The sequence below is a fragment of the Festucalex cinctus genome, chromosome 8 (assembly GCF_051991245.1).
Source record: "Festucalex cinctus isolate MCC-2025b chromosome 8, RoL_Fcin_1.0, whole genome shotgun sequence".
Taxonomy (NCBI): domain Eukaryota; kingdom Metazoa; phylum Chordata; class Actinopteri; order Syngnathiformes; family Syngnathidae; genus Festucalex; species Festucalex cinctus.
This window is the reverse complement of record NC_135418.1, coordinates 25,552,978-25,572,672: the sequence shown is the minus strand read 5'-3', so window position 1 is coordinate 25,572,672 and position 19,695 is coordinate 25,552,978. Positions and strand designations below refer to the sequence as shown.

The window sequence follows — 19,695 nt, the reverse complement described above, 5'->3', positions numbered from 1 at the left end:
GTATTTAACAAGTTATATTTTACAAATATTTAACAACTGGAAATTGGCTTTTGATTGGAAGGGGGTGGGCCAACAAAAAGTCAATATACAAAGTTGTGATGAGGCAGTGGTGATATACTGTAAATCTATTTTCAGATCCAACAATAGACAAATAAAATTTGTTGCACTTGATAAGAGGGATATCTTGTGTCAATAAAAACATACCGTGAAGACATTTTGGTTAGAATTCACAGAATTAACTGAATTTTGTGTTTTTTCCAACTTTATTCAGAATATAAAACAAAGAAAAAGCTGCACACATCATGTCAAAAAGTCAACATGCAAACACAACTTGTCAAACATACTTTAACCAATTTAATTTTTTTTTTGCAAATAATACCATTGTCTTTCTCTCTTAATTAAATCCAAATGCATCATTTAGGTTGCTACGGAGCTTTGGTTTTTGCAGCAATGTCTGTTAAATTGGGCCAGATCTAGTTAAATCCCAGTTTGCTAAAGATGATCAGATCCCATTTGTTACCTCCTACAGTGCAAGTGGTACGCTTGAAAGTTTTACGGGCTTACGAGCAGGTAGGGAAGCGATGAAAACGTTAACCGAGAAAGCATCATGACAACAAACAAGTACAAAAAAAAAAAGTGTCAAAACTTTTTTTTTTTTTTACAAGAATATAAAACCTAGTCTATGTGGCTTCATTGGACCTTTGCTTAACATTTAAAAAAATAATTTTAAGGATCAACAGAACATATTTGACATTTTTCAGCTTAATGACTCAACAAGATTAAAGGTAGGGTGTGCTGACAAATCCAAGTCAGCGCCCCGCTGAACAGTTTTAGTCCCAAATACATCGTATGCAAGCTCCTCTTGGAAGCATCCCAAACTTTTCACATTACAGGCATTGTCATTAATGTCATGATGAACCTCACTGACGTCGTCATTGTTCTGGGTGTTGGGAGTGAAAGGGAAAAGGAAGACAGTTGGTTTTGCTCACTTTCTCTCTCCAAAGTGTAGAAAGCCGTCAAAGCAGCCAACAGAGGGAATGTGGGTAGAATGAACCAGTGGTTGATAGTTGAAGGTCGCGGGGAGTGTCTCGATTCACATCTCCGTGTCAGCCACCGGGGTCTGGCCAGCGCCAGAGTGCCCGTTGGTGGTCGGGGCGGGATTGGTCCCGTTTTCTGGTGGAGATTCTCCGTTGGCGGCAGCGGGCTTGTCGACTGGCTCCTGGGGCAGGGGGGCGACGGACACCAGGGTGTTGGCCTGGTTCTCCTCGTCCACCTGATAAGACTCAGCCTGTAGAAAGCACACAGCAAACATGTTTTTTTTTTTTTCTTTCTTTACATCAGTGGTGTCCAAACTACGGCCCGGGGGCCATTTGCGGCCCGCCGACCATGTTTCAGTGGCCCGCGACATATGCTAAAAATGGCGTTTGACTCAGTTCAAATAAAATAAACAAAACAAAAATGTTTACAGATGGTCAAAGTAAGAAGGGAGGGTAACGAAAAACAGGTTCCATTAAAGGTTATTTTAATTTACTAAAACGAATAAAATCTAAAATTCAAAAAACAATATTGTTGCCGAAATAAAATAAAAACGAAAATGCTTTTTTAAAAAAACGAAAACTAACTGAAACTAACTATAATTATAGCAAAAATGTCCTTTTAGTCTCTGGTAATTAATTTAATGCATGAGACTTTGGGGATGAGTTTAAATGTGATTTTTTTTTTTTTTTAGATTTATTTTGATATAAACCGGAATAATGACGTTTGAAAGTATGTCACACAGAAGTGACGTCATCTAGCAGCAGCCAATAGAAAAGCACCTTCAGATGACGTCGCTCCCATGGTATTTTTTAAATATTGCGCACAAGTAATACACATTTAAAAAAACAAACAAAAAACAAAAAAACAAACAAAAAAAAACTAATACTGAAACTAACAAACTAAACTAAAACTAACTTTTTTTTTTAATAACTAAACTAATAAAAACGAACAGAACCACCCTGAAAACTAATAAAAACTAACTAAAATGAAAAATTCCAAAACTATAATAACTCTACTGCCATATTACAAATAAATTGGTTTATATACTGTAGCATTTTTCTAAATATGCAAAAGCACATTAAATTATTTGCACAATTATTAGGACTAAACACAATTTCTCTTCATAACATTATGTGGCCCTTGCGTCCTTCCGATTTTCTGTATGTGGCCCTCAAATGAAAAAGTTTGGACACCCCTGCTTTACATGGTTAGCGTCACGCTAACGCACGCAACCCTGTTCAAATAGGACGCGCAATCAGGCAAGAACGTGTGAATTGAGAATGGAGTTGCACATGCGGGCGTCGCCCGAAAGTAAACAAAAGCGTTGTCTTTTTAGGTTTCAGCTGTGTGAACTTAGATGGGCATGTCCGCTTGGAGGTCATCTAGCATGCGATCGCCACGCTCACTCTTGTCTGCCGCTCACTTCTGAAGAGTGTCTCAGGCTATAAGAAGATCTGTGCGGGTGATATGTGATACTCGGGACGGAGTTGTGCGGCCTTGAACAAAGGCAGTTCCATCAAAATGGCCGCCTGGGCGTACACCCATGCGGTAACTCTTTATAAAAGATGATGTCATCATGAGCTAGTGAGAACAAGGAACTGAAACCATGTGTAGCCTCGTGGAAAGAAGCAAGATTAAAAAGGAAAAAAAAAAAAAATGGTGGTGGTTTGAGTTAAGTGAGTCGAGCCGAGCGTGTCCTTGCCAGTGATTAACTGACAACAGAAGATACATAAATGTGATTTATGATCTATTTACGTTGGGAAAAAAAAAATACATGCTTGCATTGGGCATGTTTTTGTCTGGGATATTGATGGTCCACTTTTGAAATGTGTTACTGTTGATTTACTGTTCGTCATAGATTATAAATTGCAGTTTACATGACATCTCTTGCCAAAGACGGTGTTTTGGGGTGCCTGAATAATCAATCCTAGTGGCCATTGGTAGATGCTCGTCCCACTCTTGTGCCACCAGTAAATCTTTAGACCAAAGTTAAAACCCAGTTTTAGCATCACAGAGTACAAATAGCTTATTTTTTTTGTTTCCTGCATGATTGAAAGTGTCTGAGTAGTTGACGGAAGACCGGCTACCTGGCACAGTGAAATGTCTCCATACATCTATGCGGGTCAAAAAGACAAGAACTAAGTTAATTCTAGACGAGTATAGCATTAGCTTTGCCAGCTTTGTTTATTCCGATCGCCTTAAAATTTCATACCAGTGGCACAATGGAAATGGCGGTGAGTTGCAATGTATTTGCAACTACATTCAATATTCTGATGATTTGTATTTTTAATCACCTGTTTTTATTTATTTGCGCTGTATGTTGGTCCCTTCTTTCATCAGGAAAAAAAAAAGTATGTTTCTATCTGTTTCTGTTTTGCAGCAATTAGCATTAGAAGAGAGCTAAGTTTCATCAGTTTTCACAAATCTATTTAAAATTGTAAGTAATTGAGCTTTTTTTTCTACATGGCCCTGGTTGATCTCCTTTGCTCTGCTGCCACCTGCTGGCCGTTTGTGTAATAACTACCATTTCTGCAACCGTTCTTTGTAGTTGAGGGGCTGCATCAAAGCCTTCTGTATGCTATAGCATTAAAAAACAAAAAACAAAACGAAACAAAAACAACGTATAAATACGTCTTTGGGACACTTAAAACATAAAAAAAAAACGTATTTACACGTTATTGGGAGCAAATGAGTTAATCGACTACGACTCAACTTTTACCATATTGTAGAATATAAAACACCTTTAGTGGTTGAGCCCATCCTGCACCAAGCACTTTTTTTTTTTTTTTTTTTTTTTTAATTTATGCTGCAACCTGTTTCGTCAGCAAGTCCAGCTCCTTGTGGTTCTTGGTACTTCCACCTAAAATGGAACCCCACAGGGCCTGTTCTTGGTTTCCTGTTTTCATGGCTCCCTAATTTTCTAAAAATGTCCGCGTCCTTTTATCCACTCACCAGCCGGACTCCTTTGGAATTCTTGCGGTGGGTCTTAAAGTAATACCCGGCGCCCAGCAGAGCAGCCAGCAGCAGGCCAGCTAGCAACAGGGAAACTAGCACCAGTTTAGAGTTCTTCCTCCAGTGAGGGACCGCCTCCTTCACGCCGGCCTGATCATCCAAACCAGAACATAGAAAATGAGCAATGATTGTGGAAGTGTCATTTGAGCATTTATTTTTTAATTTTTTTTACATTGGTTTCCTTACTTTGTCTTTGATGTTGTCATTGTTGAACTTGCTGACCATGGCTTTTACGTCATCTGAAAAATAGGAGAGGCACGCCTTGAGTTATAATTCAGCCTCGTTCATATTGAGCGAGGGCTGCTCGTTGATGCTTATTTATGTTTTGGTGCAAAAGAAGAAAATGTTTACACATTTAAAAATATTAAGACCAATTTTTTTTTTTTTTTTTTTTAAAGAAACACTATAATTAACAGTATAGTTATGTTCCTTTTGGACCAAACAGAATTTGTAATATATTTTTAATATAATAAATATTTATTTATTTATTTATTTATTTATGTTGGCAAAAACTTGAAGTTGGAGTGCAGCATGTGCACTATGCAGTAGGACAATCATTTATTTTTTACATTTTTAAATAAAATTATTTGAAAAACTATAATTATGCAAGTTCATTTTGGATGAAACAAAATTTATTAAATTTTAAAATTTAAAAAAGGTACAATGTATACATTTGAACAACTCAAATATTAGTATTAAAGGGATACTTCACTTATTTAGCCCATTATAGCAATAAAAAGTTAATATTTTGTCTATAATTAATGTGAGACTTTCATTATTTCTCACGTACAATTAGTACCTTTAAAAACACATTGTGCAACTCAGCTCGTGAATGTCACATGACCAAACTTAGAAAACAGGTGAGCTGTGATTGGTTACCTGAGTCCTTGTGATGTCATTTTCAGTCAACAGCAAGTAGCAAAATGTATTTTTAAATGTGAATGTAAAAATAATGAAAATAATAATAATGAATATAATAATGAATATATAAATTTATTATAGGCAAAATATTAATGTTTGACTGCCAAAAATGGCTAAATAAGTAAAGTATCCCTCTAATCTTTTTTTTTTTTTACGATTATGCAGATTTTGTAATTGTGGATTGTAATAATTGAAATTGAATTTCAATGAAATGCACAGTCCTACATTGAGCTCCATCCAAAGTATACACGTGTGCATGTATCATCTTAACTCATTCACTCCCAACCATTTTCACTGAAGCACTGGATTTTGACTGCTTTTGCAAGGCCCACAGAGTATTGTGTTCTATTGCTATAAAACATGGAATCTACCAAAAGAAAAAATAGCATCTCTTCTTTCATCAGGAAAAAAATATATAAATTATATTTCCATCTGTTTCCGTTTTGCAGCAATTAGCATTAGAATATAGCTAAGTTTCATTAGAAATCTGTTTAAAACAGTGGGGAAAAGAGTTTTTTTTTTGCAACATGGCCCTGTTTGATCTCTTATACTCTGCTGCCACCTGTTGGCTGTTTTTGTAATAACTACCATTGCTTCAAGCGTTTTCTTCAGGTCAGAGGCTACATCAAAGCCTTCTGAATGCTCTAGCCTTAAAAAAAAAAAAAAAAAAAAAAAAAAAAAAAAACGTATAAATACGTCTTTGGGAGCAAATGAGTTAATGACTCCCATGTCTGACCTTCAACATACTGTCCAGATACAAGGATCCGGTCCGTGTTGTCCTCCTGGTAGATCAGTAGCTTGCAGTCTTCGCCGCACAACTCTTCGAGAACGCTTTGAATCTTCATCTTTGTGGTTTTCTGCAAGGTGAGCGACATAAAAGATTCTTGTTGGACTGATGCGGAGGTGGCGATTGCAGCCATTCATTGTGAACCACTTGACAAACATAAGCACAAGGTACAAGAATGTGCACTCGTAACGATTTGCGTAAGAGCCGATAGCGTGAGCTGCTTTTACTTACACAGGTGGACGACTGAGTGAGTTTCAGATTGACAGCGTTTTTATCCTGGACTACCTCTTTGCCCACACACACCACGTCACCCTACATGGTGCAATTGAAAGGAGAGTGCATGAGGAAAAAGGCTTCCCACCAGTGAAACGTGTCCCTTGGAGACATCTCACCTTGGCAACGTTGTCCGGGCCGTCACCTCTGGGCGGTGCCGGTGCGGCCGTCGACTGTTCCTGGATTTGTGGTCCGTCTGCGTACACGTCTACGATGATCTGTCCCCCTTCCGCCGCGTCCTCGGCGGCCGCGGGCGTGTCCTCCCCGTCGCTCTCGGGTCCCGTTTGTTGCGTAGGTGGTGCCCGTGTTGTCTGCACATTGGTGTGATGGGTTTCCATCACAACGTCAAATAGGTGATTGTCTGAATCTGAGGGGGGAGTTAAATGGAAATGGTGAGGACATGCTTTATGATGGCAAACTTCTAGTTTTCTTGAATACGGAACAGGGTTATTATAGTTTTGAAATTTGAATTCTAGTTGGTTTTTATTTCGTTTTGTTTTTTAAAATTAGTTTTAATTAGTTTTTAGCGCGTCTGTTAGTTTTTTTTTTAAATTAGTTTTAGCTTAGTTTTAGTTAGTGCCAGTATTATTTATTTTTGTAAAAAAAAAATTTAAAAAATCGTATTGCGTGTGTGCAAGATCTAATAAACATGAAACAGTAAAATAAAATTCACACTTCTTACCTAACGTTGCATTTCAGCTGAACTAAATGAAAAAGCAGGAAAGGCGAGCAATTGGAGCCAAAAGTCAAACGCGCAAAATTGACCGCTCGGAATGACGTCATTTGAAGGTGCTTTTCTATTGGCTGCTGCATGATGTCACTTATGTGTGACGCACTTTCAAACGTCCTTATTCTGGTTAATATTGAAATAAATATACCTAAATCAAGCCCAAAAGCTCATATATTAAATTAATTACCAATTACGAAAAGTAGTTTTATTTGGTTTTGTAAATGTAAAATAGTTTCAGTTAGTTGTCGTTTTTTAAAAAGCATTTTTGTTTTTATTTTACTTGGTTAGCATTTTTTTTTATTTTAGTTTATGTCATTAGTTTTTGTTAACTAAAACAATAATAACCTTAACGGGGAATAATGATTTTCTACAAATGTGGCACGTACAAGTGGTCAGAGTTGTCTTTAGAAAACAACACTCAATTTTATTAATCTGTAAATGTTGACGTGCCACAGTCAAAGCCAGCAAAGTATCCAAAAAATATCACAAATCTGGCTCCACTATCATGGCACCTAAATCGTATTAGTTACATCTCATCTTGACATTTCTACTGAAATATAGTACAACGTTGTATGTATTGGACCGAGTCCTACTTTTTGCGGTAGTGGTTTAGTGTTTATGCATATGAACTCCTTTGCGCGTTTTGATGCTTATTTTCGCCCACCCCGAGTCCTTAAGTCACGCATGAGTTAGTCCAGAGAGACGGACGGGTTCCCAGGGAGGAATCGCAGCTTACCAGGCGCTTCAGTTGTCATCGGAATCATGTCTCCTCTGATGTATCCTTCCGCCGCCGCGGTCGTCGCTGCCTCCGCGGCGACGTCGTCGTCATCTTGTGCTCTGACCCCCGCTGGAAAGAAATGTTGAAATCCATTTTGAAGACTCACGTGGTACAAGGTGAGACAGTAATGCATTCGTTTCCAGTCACATTGGGACTTTACCCAAAGAATTGAGCTACTGTTTTGACTCACAACAACAGAATTGTCAGTTATGTACGCTAACTCTGTAATTCTCGCTAATAGAGAGAGAGGGGGGGGGGGGTGTAGTGATTATATACTGCATGCTTTACATTCCTCGGCTGTTCACCGTACAATGGAGCACTTACTGTACAGCCACAAGAGTATCTGCTCTCCCAGCAAAATCTTAAATTAGGGGTGTCAAACTCACGTTAGCTCAGGGGCCGCATGGAGGAAAATATAGTACCAAGTGGGCCGCATCGGTAAAATAACGGTATATAACTTAAAAACGACTGCCGTCAATTATCCGCAGATTTCCCTATTTGTGTGCCAGCCCAAAATTATGGAGCTCGACTGTTATCATATTTTTCCAAGAAATAATACAAATGCAAATGGAAAGCGGCAACACTGAGTTCTGGACGTGTTAAATTGACCTGTTTTACATATACGTTGTTCCCAGAATGCATTGCGTGGCGCAGTTAATGACGTTATAAGGACACTAATCCTTGTCATATCGATATGTTACCAGTAATTGAATTTGTGTCGTATTTATTAACACGTTTGTCGGTCTATGATAAAAAAAATAAAAAAAATAAAAATAATAATAATAAACATACCGTAACTTTAAATTGTGTGTAAAATAATGACATCCAGGACTTCCAAATTTATTTATTTATTTATTTTTTTTAACTTTACAAAATCATCTTGCGGGCCGGATTAAACCCCTTTGCGGGCCTGATCCGGCCCGCGGGCCTTATGTTTGACACCACTGTTGAGCGGCTCTGTAGTTAAAAACAACAACAAAAAAAACAGTCTACACTGGAGACGTTAGCAAATAAACCATCGCTCACGACGAGCCATTTGGCCCTGCCAGCCGAATGTGCTCACCTCCCACTGGGAAAGACGCTGAGAGCTTCCCAGGAAAATCTGAACATGCCAGAGGCGACGCGGTGGACCCGTGCCAAAGTGAAAAAAAAAAAATTATTACTGTAGCGACGCACTGCATGCCAGAAGAGAGCGTTTTCACACCAGATGCAGTGACGTGTTCTGTCAATCAGGCCAGAGCTCTGTTTAGTCTCGGCGTGCTTCTATCTGCGCCATATGTTTATCCCCCCCCATGTCAAACCTAACTTGGATTAAAAATGTTGAGAACTCGGGGTGTGAATTGCCTAGTACCTGACGATTCGACTCGTATCACGATTCACAGGTCACGATTCGATTCGATACCGATTAATCCCGATATGAATTTATAAGTCGATTGTTGCGATTTTCTTCATTCAAATTTAGAAAATACTAATCAGTAAACTTGTAGAGGGTCAGATTTGTATGAGAATGTATTATTTATTTATGTGAAACTTCAGTCTTATACAGGTTGTAATCGGTTTCATGCGTGAACAGCATTAAAATAAAATATTAAGGCTCAATGTTCCGTTCATATAACATTCTTCCATGCTTCAGGTGTGAAGTCTAACCCGAAGTAAGACGTTTTGTTGAATATTTTTCCATTAAAAATGGAAGTTTAAAAATCGATTCAGCCAACTATTGAATCGATTCGAGAATTGCGCGATGTAGTATCGCGATATATTGCCGAATCGATTTTTTTTCACACCCCTATTGAGAACACTTATGCACTTGTGCTACAATATTTACATTCACCTGTTGATTCAGAACTTTTGACGTGACATAGCAACATGCACTCATAGTCAATCAGGCTTTTCAGTTAAGTTTCTCAGATAGATGGTGATGTAATAGAACTGTACATAGTTTGATGATGCTTTGATTGAGTGTTTAGCCAAGCTTCAACCGCCACTGAATACTTTCCCAACTGTTTTGAGTTATGAGACGGTTATTATGTCATTTTCCGGTCCTTCCCTCATCATTTAAGACTCTAAAATTGAGTTTTTTTAAATGCGTTATTTCTAAGCATGCGACTTTCCCGCTGTTATATTTGTTTTATCTTTTTGGAACCCCGCCCTGTGCTGACCACCGAGCTGGCGGCGCATGTGAGGCCTTTTGTTGGCGTGACAGGTCAGATTGCAAACGAGGAGGGTCCGGCAATCAAACCAAAACACAGCATTCCTGCTGCCCAGATTTGCGCCGCGCTGCCAAAACGCCGCCATCATTACCTCACTTTCCAAACATTCCCATAATGCATCAACTCTGCAGATCTCATTACGCTCTCGCTCACTGTGTTAGTTTTGCTGCTTCCTGCACTCTGCAAATTGTCATATTGTGTGCGGCTTTTGTTCGCATGCGGCTTTCATTCAGATGTTGGCGTTGTTTTTAAGCGGTTCACAAACTTGGCTTCAGACACTGCAATTGGGTTTATGCTGATTTTTGTCATAAATTCCAGCGATATAGTCTACATCCGCAGAGACAAACATGGGACTGCATTAGAGATAAACTGATGATGATTTTTTTTTTTTTTTTTTTTTCAGGGCCAATACCGATGCCGATTATTAGTAGCTAAGGAGGCTGATAACTGAAAATATTGGCATCAATTTTTTTTTTTAAATACAAATGCCAAACTTGACTTTGTTGTAATGAACACAAATATGTAGAAGTGTTTTTTTTTTTTTTAATCTTAGACAATATACTTCATTTTAAATGTCTTAAAAAATGTTCAGGTAGCTCCCAAGGTTATCAGTACGTCTTAAAAAGTTAAATGGAAACCTAAAGAAGTAAATACCATGGCTCTGTTTTTTGTTTTTTTTTAATTAAAAAACAAAAACAAAAAGTTTAGATTAAGTTAACTGAAATTTTAAATAAATAATTCCCTGAGATTAAAATGCTTTTAGATTGACCTTTTATCAGCCGTCATATTTTTAAAAAAAGGTTGACACCGATATTCGTCAAAATGCCCAATTTCGGCGCCGGTCTATCCATAGATTGCATAGGTTTCATCATTTCATATACAAATATAACATTAGAAAACATTTTTACCCGTTTGGTCTGTTTACTTGTAATCCAAGGTTGCAGTGACCTGCAAGGTTTTGTTTATGATGTAATGAGCAATACTACACAAACCCCTCCCCCATTCGTGCTATTGTTAATACATAAACATTCCCAGTTTGCACATGGGGGGCAATATGGTTTCTATACTTTGCAGCATGCACAGGGCTGACCTTTTTTTAAAGGTTTCTCCATGTGTAAAGCTAACAAGGGTGGACGTGCTTCAGCTTTTCGGTATTTTGTGTGCAGGCCATCACTCCGTCTAAATCAGGGGTGTCCAAACTTTTTCATTTGAGGGCCACATACAGAAAATCAGAAGGGCCACATAATGTTATGAAGAGGAATTGTGTTTCGTCCTAAAAATTTTACAAATAATTCATTTGTGCTTTTCCATATTTAGAAAAAATGCTACAGTATATAAACCAATTTATTTGTAATATGGCAGTGGGGTTATTATAGTTTGGGAATTTTTCATTTGTTTTTATTTTGTTTTGATTTATTTTATTATTTTTTTTAATTTAGTTAGTTTTAATTAGTTTTCAGGATGGTTCTGTTAGTTTTTTTTATTTATTAATTTTAGTTCTGTAATAAATGCTTAGTTTTAGTTTAGTTAGTTTCAGTATTATTTTTATTTTATTTTATTTTTTTTTAATGTGTAGTATTGTGCGCAATATTTAAAAAAACACCATGGGCGACGTCTTTATTCCAGTTTATATACTGTAAAAATAAATCTACGAAAAATCACATTTCAAATCATCCCCAAAGGCTCATGCATTAAATTAATGACCAAAGACTAAAACGAAGGACATTTTTGCTATAATTATAGTTAGTTTTATTTTAGTTAGTTATGTAAACATAAAATGTAATTTGTTAGTTTTCTTTTTTTAAAAAGCACCTTCGTTTTTATTTTATTTCGTTACCGAAATTGTTGTTTTGAATTATTATTTTTTTGTTAGTTTTAGTTAACTACAATAAACTTTAATAGCATCTGTGTTTTTCGACACCTTCCCTTCTTACTTTGACCATCTCCAAACATTTTTGTTTTTATTTTATTTGAACTGAGTCAAATGGCATTTTTAGCATATGTTGCGGCCCTGCGGGCCACTAAAATTTGGACGGCGGGCCGCAAATGGCCCCCGGGCCGTAGTTTGGACACCACTGATCTAAATTAATATTAATGCTTTGCTGCCATCTAGTGGCATCTATAAGCATTTGTAATCGTCTATTGAGATAAATTAGGCATAAATTACTCACTGACTTTCACTGTTCATGACAGGGCCACTGTCATCTATAAATGAGCCTAATTTTTTGTTCCTTTGTTAGGCATCTATGGTGCACAACACAACCCAACAACTTCTAATGTGCAAGTTGTGTATACATTTGGTGGATTCTACATGACAGGACCGTCAGTCCCTGACCTTGTGTGTCTCTCTTTTCTAACCCTGGTGTGTCTGTAGGCTGTTGTCTCCAGCTGCCATCCCTCTTCTGTCTCTGGGTGGTCCGCTTGTTTACTTTTCCAGAAAAAGGATGAGGTTGAAAACGGCTCGTGCATAAATTGGAGGTTTTGTTACACAAACGTGACTCATTCAAGTGGTCGAGTGCTGAGAAGCTAAGATGTGACGGCTGTCGCTCTGCGGTGGAGCTGTAGCAGGCCGATGTGGCACAGGCAGGGGTGAACCTTCCAAAATAGAGTCAAGTTTTGACTAATGATTGAAAGTGACCCGTGAACCCAAAATCACCTCACTGCCTTGTCCGTTTTTTGACACAGCCACATTTATGATTCACGGCTGAATCATATTTGATTTGGCGGTCTTGCTAAACACGACCACACCCTTTGTTGCAGGAGCTTCTTCTCATAAAAATGGAGTAGAAAGCTCCACAAAATGTAATTGAATTCAATTAAACTGTCTAGTTTTAATGGGCTGGTTTATTAATGAATGTAATGACAAAAAAAATAGATGTGTGTTTTGCTGTTTTCATTTTTCCTGAAAATTATATTGTGAGAGTCTAGCATATGCCATTTGTATGAACGAGTGTAATATTTTTTTATGTTGTAAAATACAGTGCTATCTCTGAACTAAATACGCATGAGTTATGAATTTTACCAATATTTTGTTGAAAAATCTAAATGGTAAATAGGCTTTCAGTGGTATAGGGTTTTTCTACCTACCATTATCCTGCTCAAGTAAGCAAACAAGCAAAAAAAAACAACAGATTTTGTAGTTACAGTGGCTTTCTATAACTTTTAATAGCATAAATAACGGCTAACTTCTTTGTAGTATGACAACCATCTGTGTCGTTATAAGGTTTGATGTTTCAAGTGTTTCCATTATTCCCCATGGGAAACATTTTTCAGACATCCGGACAAATACGAGTTTGACCCAGAATGGATTTTGATCTACCTTGGGGTTTCCACTGTACTCCACTTCAAATGTAATATTGCCACCCCCCGCCCCCATTTCCTACAATGAACATTTTGTGATCATCAGTTTTGTGTCTCATTGCACCAACACAGCAGAGCTCCACTAAACACGATGGTCCTAATTAGCATTGCCCCCCTTGCGTTGACTTCATCGTTCCATTTTTGGATTTTTTCCCACCAGAAAAAGGACTGCTATGGTCTGTATATATCCCACCCCAAAGACCCCTCCCTCCCCATCTCTTGGGACTGTCGATAGAGGAATGTAGTGGGCTCGAAGCCTGCCGGCCCCAACGCCCCTCACCGACTGCTCGCCCTCTCCCAGTCACGCACGGCTAATCCCAGGCATCTTCCGAGGTGAGCCGCACACACACACACCACACACCTCCCACGTACTGGAGAACGACGTGTCAAGAGCCAGACCATAACCATCTCCTCTCACTACATGTGTTCTTTATTTCACTGCTCGGGACAAATAAAGAGCACGAGAGACGTTTCCCACGGTCGCCGAGAACTCGTCCTCCTTTTCTGTGCAATGTTGGCCTATTCCCCCCCATTGCATCAACTCGTGCCAAATAATGCGGCATCCGCATTTTTCATTGGGCCAACAACAGCCCGGAGGCTAGTCTGAAATGTGTGCCATGTGACAGCGATGGCACAAAGCCGCTCATTTTTACAAGAATTGTACCACTTAGCTTTGCCAGCTGTGACCAAAATGTAATTGCATGCTGATTTTCAAGCTTATTGTCAACACTGGAGCTGTTGTGACCATTTCAAGAAAGACCCCTCTGTTCCGAGCAGATGTCTTCTTCATGCTATATGTGTGAATTCCAATGCAACGGTTTAGATTTAGCTGGCGCTAAAGGACGTGACAGGCTAAAATAGTTGCTACAAATCGACCCCTCTGCGCTTGACTGTGGGCCCACCATTGGTCAAAACTTTGACCTTTCAAATTGGATTATTTGCAACAAAAGGGACAGCATTGTCACTGTATGTCAAAGCTTGTCTGCACAAAGCCTTCACAGCCATTTGGCACAGTGGTTGCCTTTTCTAATCAGCGTAACGTTTGGTGACGCCATGATGTCTTCTGTCTTATTCAGCATGGCAAGATGTGAAACTCTCCGACTCTTCCGTTCACACGAAACAGATTGAGACCATCTATAACAGGGATATCAAACATACGGCCCGCGGGCCGGATAAGGCCCGTAAAGGGGTTTAATACGAGACAATTTTGTAAAGTGGAAAAAAAAAAAAAAAAAGTATTGTCGGACCAATTAATCAACCAGCCACAATAAAAATATAAATTTGTAATTTCACAAGCAGTCCTCAGATGAGTAATGTAACTCACGGACTCGCCCTGGAAGTCATTATTTTACATACAACTAAAAGTTATGGTTTGTTTAAAAAAAGTTTTTTTTTAATCATAGACCAACATAAACGTTTTAAATATGACACAAATTCAATTACTGGTAACACAAATACATATGATAAGGATTAACATCTTTATAACTTCATTAAGTGTGCCACACAATGCATTTTGGGAACTAATATATGCAAAACGGGTGGATTTAACACGTCCAGAACTCATACAGGCAAAGTGTTGCCGCGTTTCATTTGCATTTGTGTTGTTTTTTTTTCCACAATAGATTACAGTTGAGCTCCGTAATTTAGGGCTGGCCCAAAAATCGAAAAAATCTTCGTATAATTAACGGCAATTGTTTTGAAGTTATATACCATTATTTTACGTATCCGGCCCACTTAGTAATACATTTTCTTCCATGCGGCCCCTGAGCTAATATGAGTTTGACACCCCTGATCTATAATATCATCTTTTCCTGATCTTTTCCCAAGCGACACCTATTAACTCATTCAGTCCCAAACATTTTCACTTAAGTGTTTTCCTGGATTTTGACTGATTTTTCAAGGCCCGCGAAATATTATGTTCTATTGCTATAAAAATATGGAACATACCAAAAGAGAGATTAGAGTCTCTTCTTTTATTAGGGAAAAAAAAAGTCTATTCCTATCTGTTTCCGCTGTGCAGCAATTAGCAATAGAACATAGCTAAGTTTCATCGTTTTTCACAATTCTGCTTAGAACTGTGGGGAAATCAGCTTGTTTTAACATGGCCTGGTTGATCTCTTATACTCTGCTGCCACTCAACCATTTTCTGCAGTAGAGACACTGCATCAAAGCCTTCTCTATGCTCTGGCATAAAAAACAACAACAACAGCAACAAAAAACGTATAAGTACGTCTTTGGGACACTTAAAACATTTAAAATATGACGTATTTATACGTTTTTGGGAGCTAATGAGTTAAAGAAGGAGCAAATGGGCGTATCCTGCATTGTAATCAAATCTCGGGTTCCTCCAGATGAAGTTGTAGAGTTAAGAACATGCCGAGGAATGTGACACCAGAGCCTCGTCCCTTTGGGTTTAAACGCGCTCTGCAACTCTACCCTCTTTGAAACAACAGGCTGCTGACCCCAGTATCTTGACTACGCCGAACAGCCCCCTCCCTCCCTCCCTCCCCTTCGTTCCTGCCAGAGCGATTGATGGCCGTCCCGTTCTCGCCCCTTGGCAGAAAAACAGCGGGCTTTCATGGTTTCAGTCAAGTCCGTGGACAGCGCCGCGTATTTCATCCGCTGCTGTCCAGCTGCAGCCGACCTGACCCCCGAGGGCTGCTTATCAAAAGTGCGGTGCCTGCTTTTGAGGGCCACAATCGGGAACCGTGACATCTGCTTTCAATTGGCGTGTTCTCGATGCGCCCCACCCTCCCCCTTCTGCAATCCACACGCTCACATTTGCCTTTGCGTCGCTGTGAATAGGCCTGTTGGGTTTGATTGTGTTCAGGTAGAAATTTGAGGGATCGGCCCACTCGGATGCTCGGAGCCTCCATATAGATTGCACACAAAGAGAATTTGAGACGTACTACATTTTCAGAAAAGTAACTGCTATTGTATGCATCCAGGGCCGGTGTTGGCTATCACAAGCCATTAAGACTCCTGACGTGAGTGCACTTTAGTCTGTGTGCAAAGATTTTGAAACATCATTCGGTGTTTGAAGCAGTTAACTTTGCCATCTACTACTCAAACGTCCTGCCCATCTTTACAACCTCACTTCTATTGAAAGCATGAAGGTGTTTGATTTAAGCCATCTTTTCACCAAGTGATAGTTGAGCTCCCATGGGGCATTTTGGAACTGTAAAGGCTCCTCTGGTTAATTTACCAACGGCAGTTAACAAATGCTTGTACAGGGAGTCCTCGAGTTACGACGACGTTTCGACCCGTGCCTTGTCCGTAGGACCTTCTTTTTTGTTAATTTCCCAAAATAATCACATCATTTTAAAGTTATTTAAAGTTGCGTTGTTGTTACCTCCAGCAACGGGCGGCCATCGAGCAGGTCGGCTCGCCATCAGGCGCCTCACATTTCCGTGTTTAAGTCTCCATTAGCGCCACTTTTGCAACGAGTGGCCGTGCGGAAACACGAAATATTGGTTTCGGCATCTTCTGGGTGGCGCAAATATGTTTTTAAGATTACTGTAGAAAGTATTTTGATGTAAATATCGAGTTTAACGATGAACTCTAACTTGCGTCAAAATTCGGGTTACATCGCCAGCGTCGGAACAGAAAGTTCTTCTCAATATCAGCTGTTGTTAGGTCAATTATTTTATATTCTGCGGAGAATTACCAATATTACTCTGGCTTACTCAGGAGCTAAGAGCCTCCAGGTTGTCAAGAGACATCCACACACACCAGTAGGAGAAGAACAATGTCCATTGAATTGCGATTCAAGTGTTTTGACTTGGAACAAATTCAATTTTTATTGGATGGGATTTACAAATCAAAAGATTCATTTGCTGCTTGTTATCGTCACAATCCACCATTTCCATTGTAACATGGGATTGACTATTAATTGACCAATCAACAGTATGTCTAGCTTAACTTTACTCTTGGTACTGGTGCGCCAACTAAAGAGTTTTGAGAGTTGGGATGCTGGGAGCATAAAAGTTTAAAATAATAAACTGAAGGGTGTTGCTTGGTGAAAATGCGAAGTTAAAGCAAAAAAAAACACGTCAGATGCCCAAGTCTCGTACCTGGAGAGAAGTTAGAAGTCCCGTAACTATTTGGGGACAAGTTACAGTATGTATGTGGTGCTATGTTGCCATTGACGTTTGACTGCATCATGCTACTTCTATAGCAGTTATACAAACAATGATTAACATAATTACATGCTCGTACCTTGGCAGGAACCTTGGTCCGGGTTGACTGCCGGACTGAAGAGCCGCCCTAAAACCACTTCACAGTTCACACAGACCTTATACTGTGTTGTGGTGAAATATGTTTAGGTGTTCTATCCAAACATGAGAACTATCCTTTACTTATGTTTCCACAAGAAGCCTGTTGAATGTTTTCACCGCAGGAGTTTTCCCATGAGGGCCTGTCCATTATGTTACCAGAACGCTCCCTCTCCATTTGTCCCGGTCACCATTACACTCTGGAAGGCCCATAAATCTCACCCAGTGAGTAAGACCGTCCTTCCTTGCTTACATAAGATGCAGCACAGCTCCAGTTGCCCGAGTTGACGAGACAATTCAAGTTGGTTATTTGAACCCCGCTCAGGAAGCAGATGTTTACTTCAAATGTAAAGCAACACTTGAGGATTTTCCATTGTGTATGATATTTGATGCCTGGTCCATTCATCTTTTTGGTGGCTTAGCGGATTGCGTTCTGCGTGCAGCTCATGTTTATCAAAAGAAAACTTGTTGTTTCTCTTTCAGAGTGGATGCAGCAATGTTTTGTTCCAAAGCTTCCAAACTTGGATGAGCTCATGAGTTGTGGAAGAAACCAGTTTTGAATTAAGTCACCCAATGTGCGATTAATTTAAGGCCACAGCGCAAAGGTTTAGTTTGCTCTCAGCTCCGATTTGATATGCAAGACTTAAGACTGATTTAAACTTGGCTTTGTCACATTTTATTTGTGAGTAACCCTCCAGCTCTTCATGTTATGATTAATGAGCTCGAACTGGAGTTTAATCAAATTGCCTGGCTGGAACTCCTTCTTACTTTTGAAGCAACTCCCTTGAAGGGGCTTTGATTACTGAGAGACTTAAAAAGTGTTTCTTTCCTTATTTGGTGGTGGCTTTGTGAAAGTTTTGATGTTGCACGAGCTCATCTCGCACTCTGTTAAATTGAATGGAATGGAAGCAGCTTTGGGAAAAAAAAATGTGGAAAGGACAGAATTCATTGTGCAAAAAAAAGTGGTGACGAAAATGAGCATGAGGTCATCCTAAGATGTTGCAGTGGAAAATAAATTAAGCCGCCGTTGAATCTATGAGGAACAACTTTTTATATAAGTTCTTCAGCTGAACTTGAGCATGCGAGCTGTATCCAATTTTCCAAATAGTTCAACTCCATTCGTCAACTTGATTGTCTCACTGAAGCCTCCTGTGCTGTAGACACACACACACATACATGGCTTCATGTTTTTCAGCTAAATAGGGACAAGTCAGCAAGATCCATCGTAAATAAAATAGTAGCAAATGAGTTTAAAGGTTTAAGAGCAAAAACTCTAAACACTGATAGTCTTCAAATAATCAGTTCAGATGCTAGTGATCACATATATGATCCCTTTGTTTGCCACTGAGCACCACATCTTGAGGGTCAAATAACCCCCACCCTAAAACAACCCCTTTTTAAAACTGAAGCAAACTGTACGCCGTAAAACATCATTAATTGAGACGGTTTGTTTGCATTCCAGAGCTCAGAAAGATTGTAGGGTTAAATCCTGGATTCAAACTGGAACACCATTCAAACTTCTCCAACTTTGCCCCACGCCCCGCCCCAACCCCCCCTACCGCCGTTATTCTCCTTTAACGTCAACTAGTTGAGCAAACTTTTCTTCCACTTGGTAACATTTCAATGCGTTACTCACCAATCACGACTGAAGCGGCGAGGAGAAACGCCAAGGCCAGCACGCTGGCGGGCGGGCCCGCTCGCTGAGGCGATGATGCTGCCATGTGCACGCGTCCGACGGCGGTGGTCAAAAATGGAGGGAAAAGTGGAGGTAAAGCTGGTTCAGCAGCGGCTTAAGGTTTCCTCTTACCCGTAGCAAGATGGATAAAGCACCACTTGTGTTCTGTCACTTTTATACAGGCCCTCCCTCCCTCCCTCCCTTGCTGAGGCACAGCCCTGCACCCGTCTTCCTGCTTGGTTACTTTAACCCTTCCTCTGCGGCCACACCCCTCGGCAGATGTTGTGCATGAGGAGAATAGACTCGTGTTAGGATGCTGCGTGTTTAAGAAAAGTTCAGTCCTCAAATACCTTCCAGGTTTAGCATACACGGGTATTAAAACTACTACTCTACATTTTGGGATTTTGTTTTGGTTAGTTTTTGTTTTTGTTTTTGTTTTTGTTTTTGTTTTTGTTTTTGTTTTTGTTTGGTTTGGTTTGGTTTGGTTTGGTTTGGTTTGGTTTGGTTTGTTTTGTTTTGGTTTGGTTTGGTTTGGTTTGGGTTGTTTTTTTTGTTCAGTTTTTTGGTTTGGTTTTGGTGTTTTGGTTTTTTGGTTTGGTTTGGTTTTGGTTTTTTGGTTTGGTTTGGTTTTGGTTTT

At 39.4% G+C, this 19,695-nt stretch overlaps 2 protein-coding genes across 7 annotated transcripts in view; one reads left to right on the top strand and one right to left on the bottom strand.

Moving 5' to 3' along the window:
- Positions 1–19,695, top strand: part of ora1 (olfactory receptor class A related 1) — a 192,906-nt gene that overhangs the window by 4,819 nt on the left and 168,392 nt on the right. For 2 of the 6 annotated variants that reach the window (XR_013284735.1, XM_077530526.1), the window contains exon 2: positions 13,270–13,442. The exons of the other annotated variants lie outside the window; for them this stretch is intronic. The gene's annotated coding sequence lies outside the window, so the exon portion shown is untranslated. The remainder of the gene's footprint in view (positions 1–13,269; positions 13,443–19,695) is intronic. 6 annotated transcript variants of the gene reach the window in all.
- Positions 245–19,219, bottom strand: LOC144024319 (hematopoietic progenitor cell antigen CD34). Its single transcript, XM_077530521.1, has 8 exons — positions 19,020–19,219; positions 7,498–7,608; positions 6,151–6,398; positions 5,990–6,070; positions 5,708–5,828; positions 4,237–4,289; positions 3,991–4,140; positions 245–1,288 (listed from the first exon to the last, which is right to left on the bottom strand). The coding sequence occupies exons 1-8, from the start codon at positions 19,102–19,104 to the stop codon at positions 1,094–1,096; spliced, it is 1,044 nt and encodes a 347-aa protein (XP_077386647.1). The 5' UTR covers positions 19,105–19,219; the 3' UTR covers positions 245–1,093.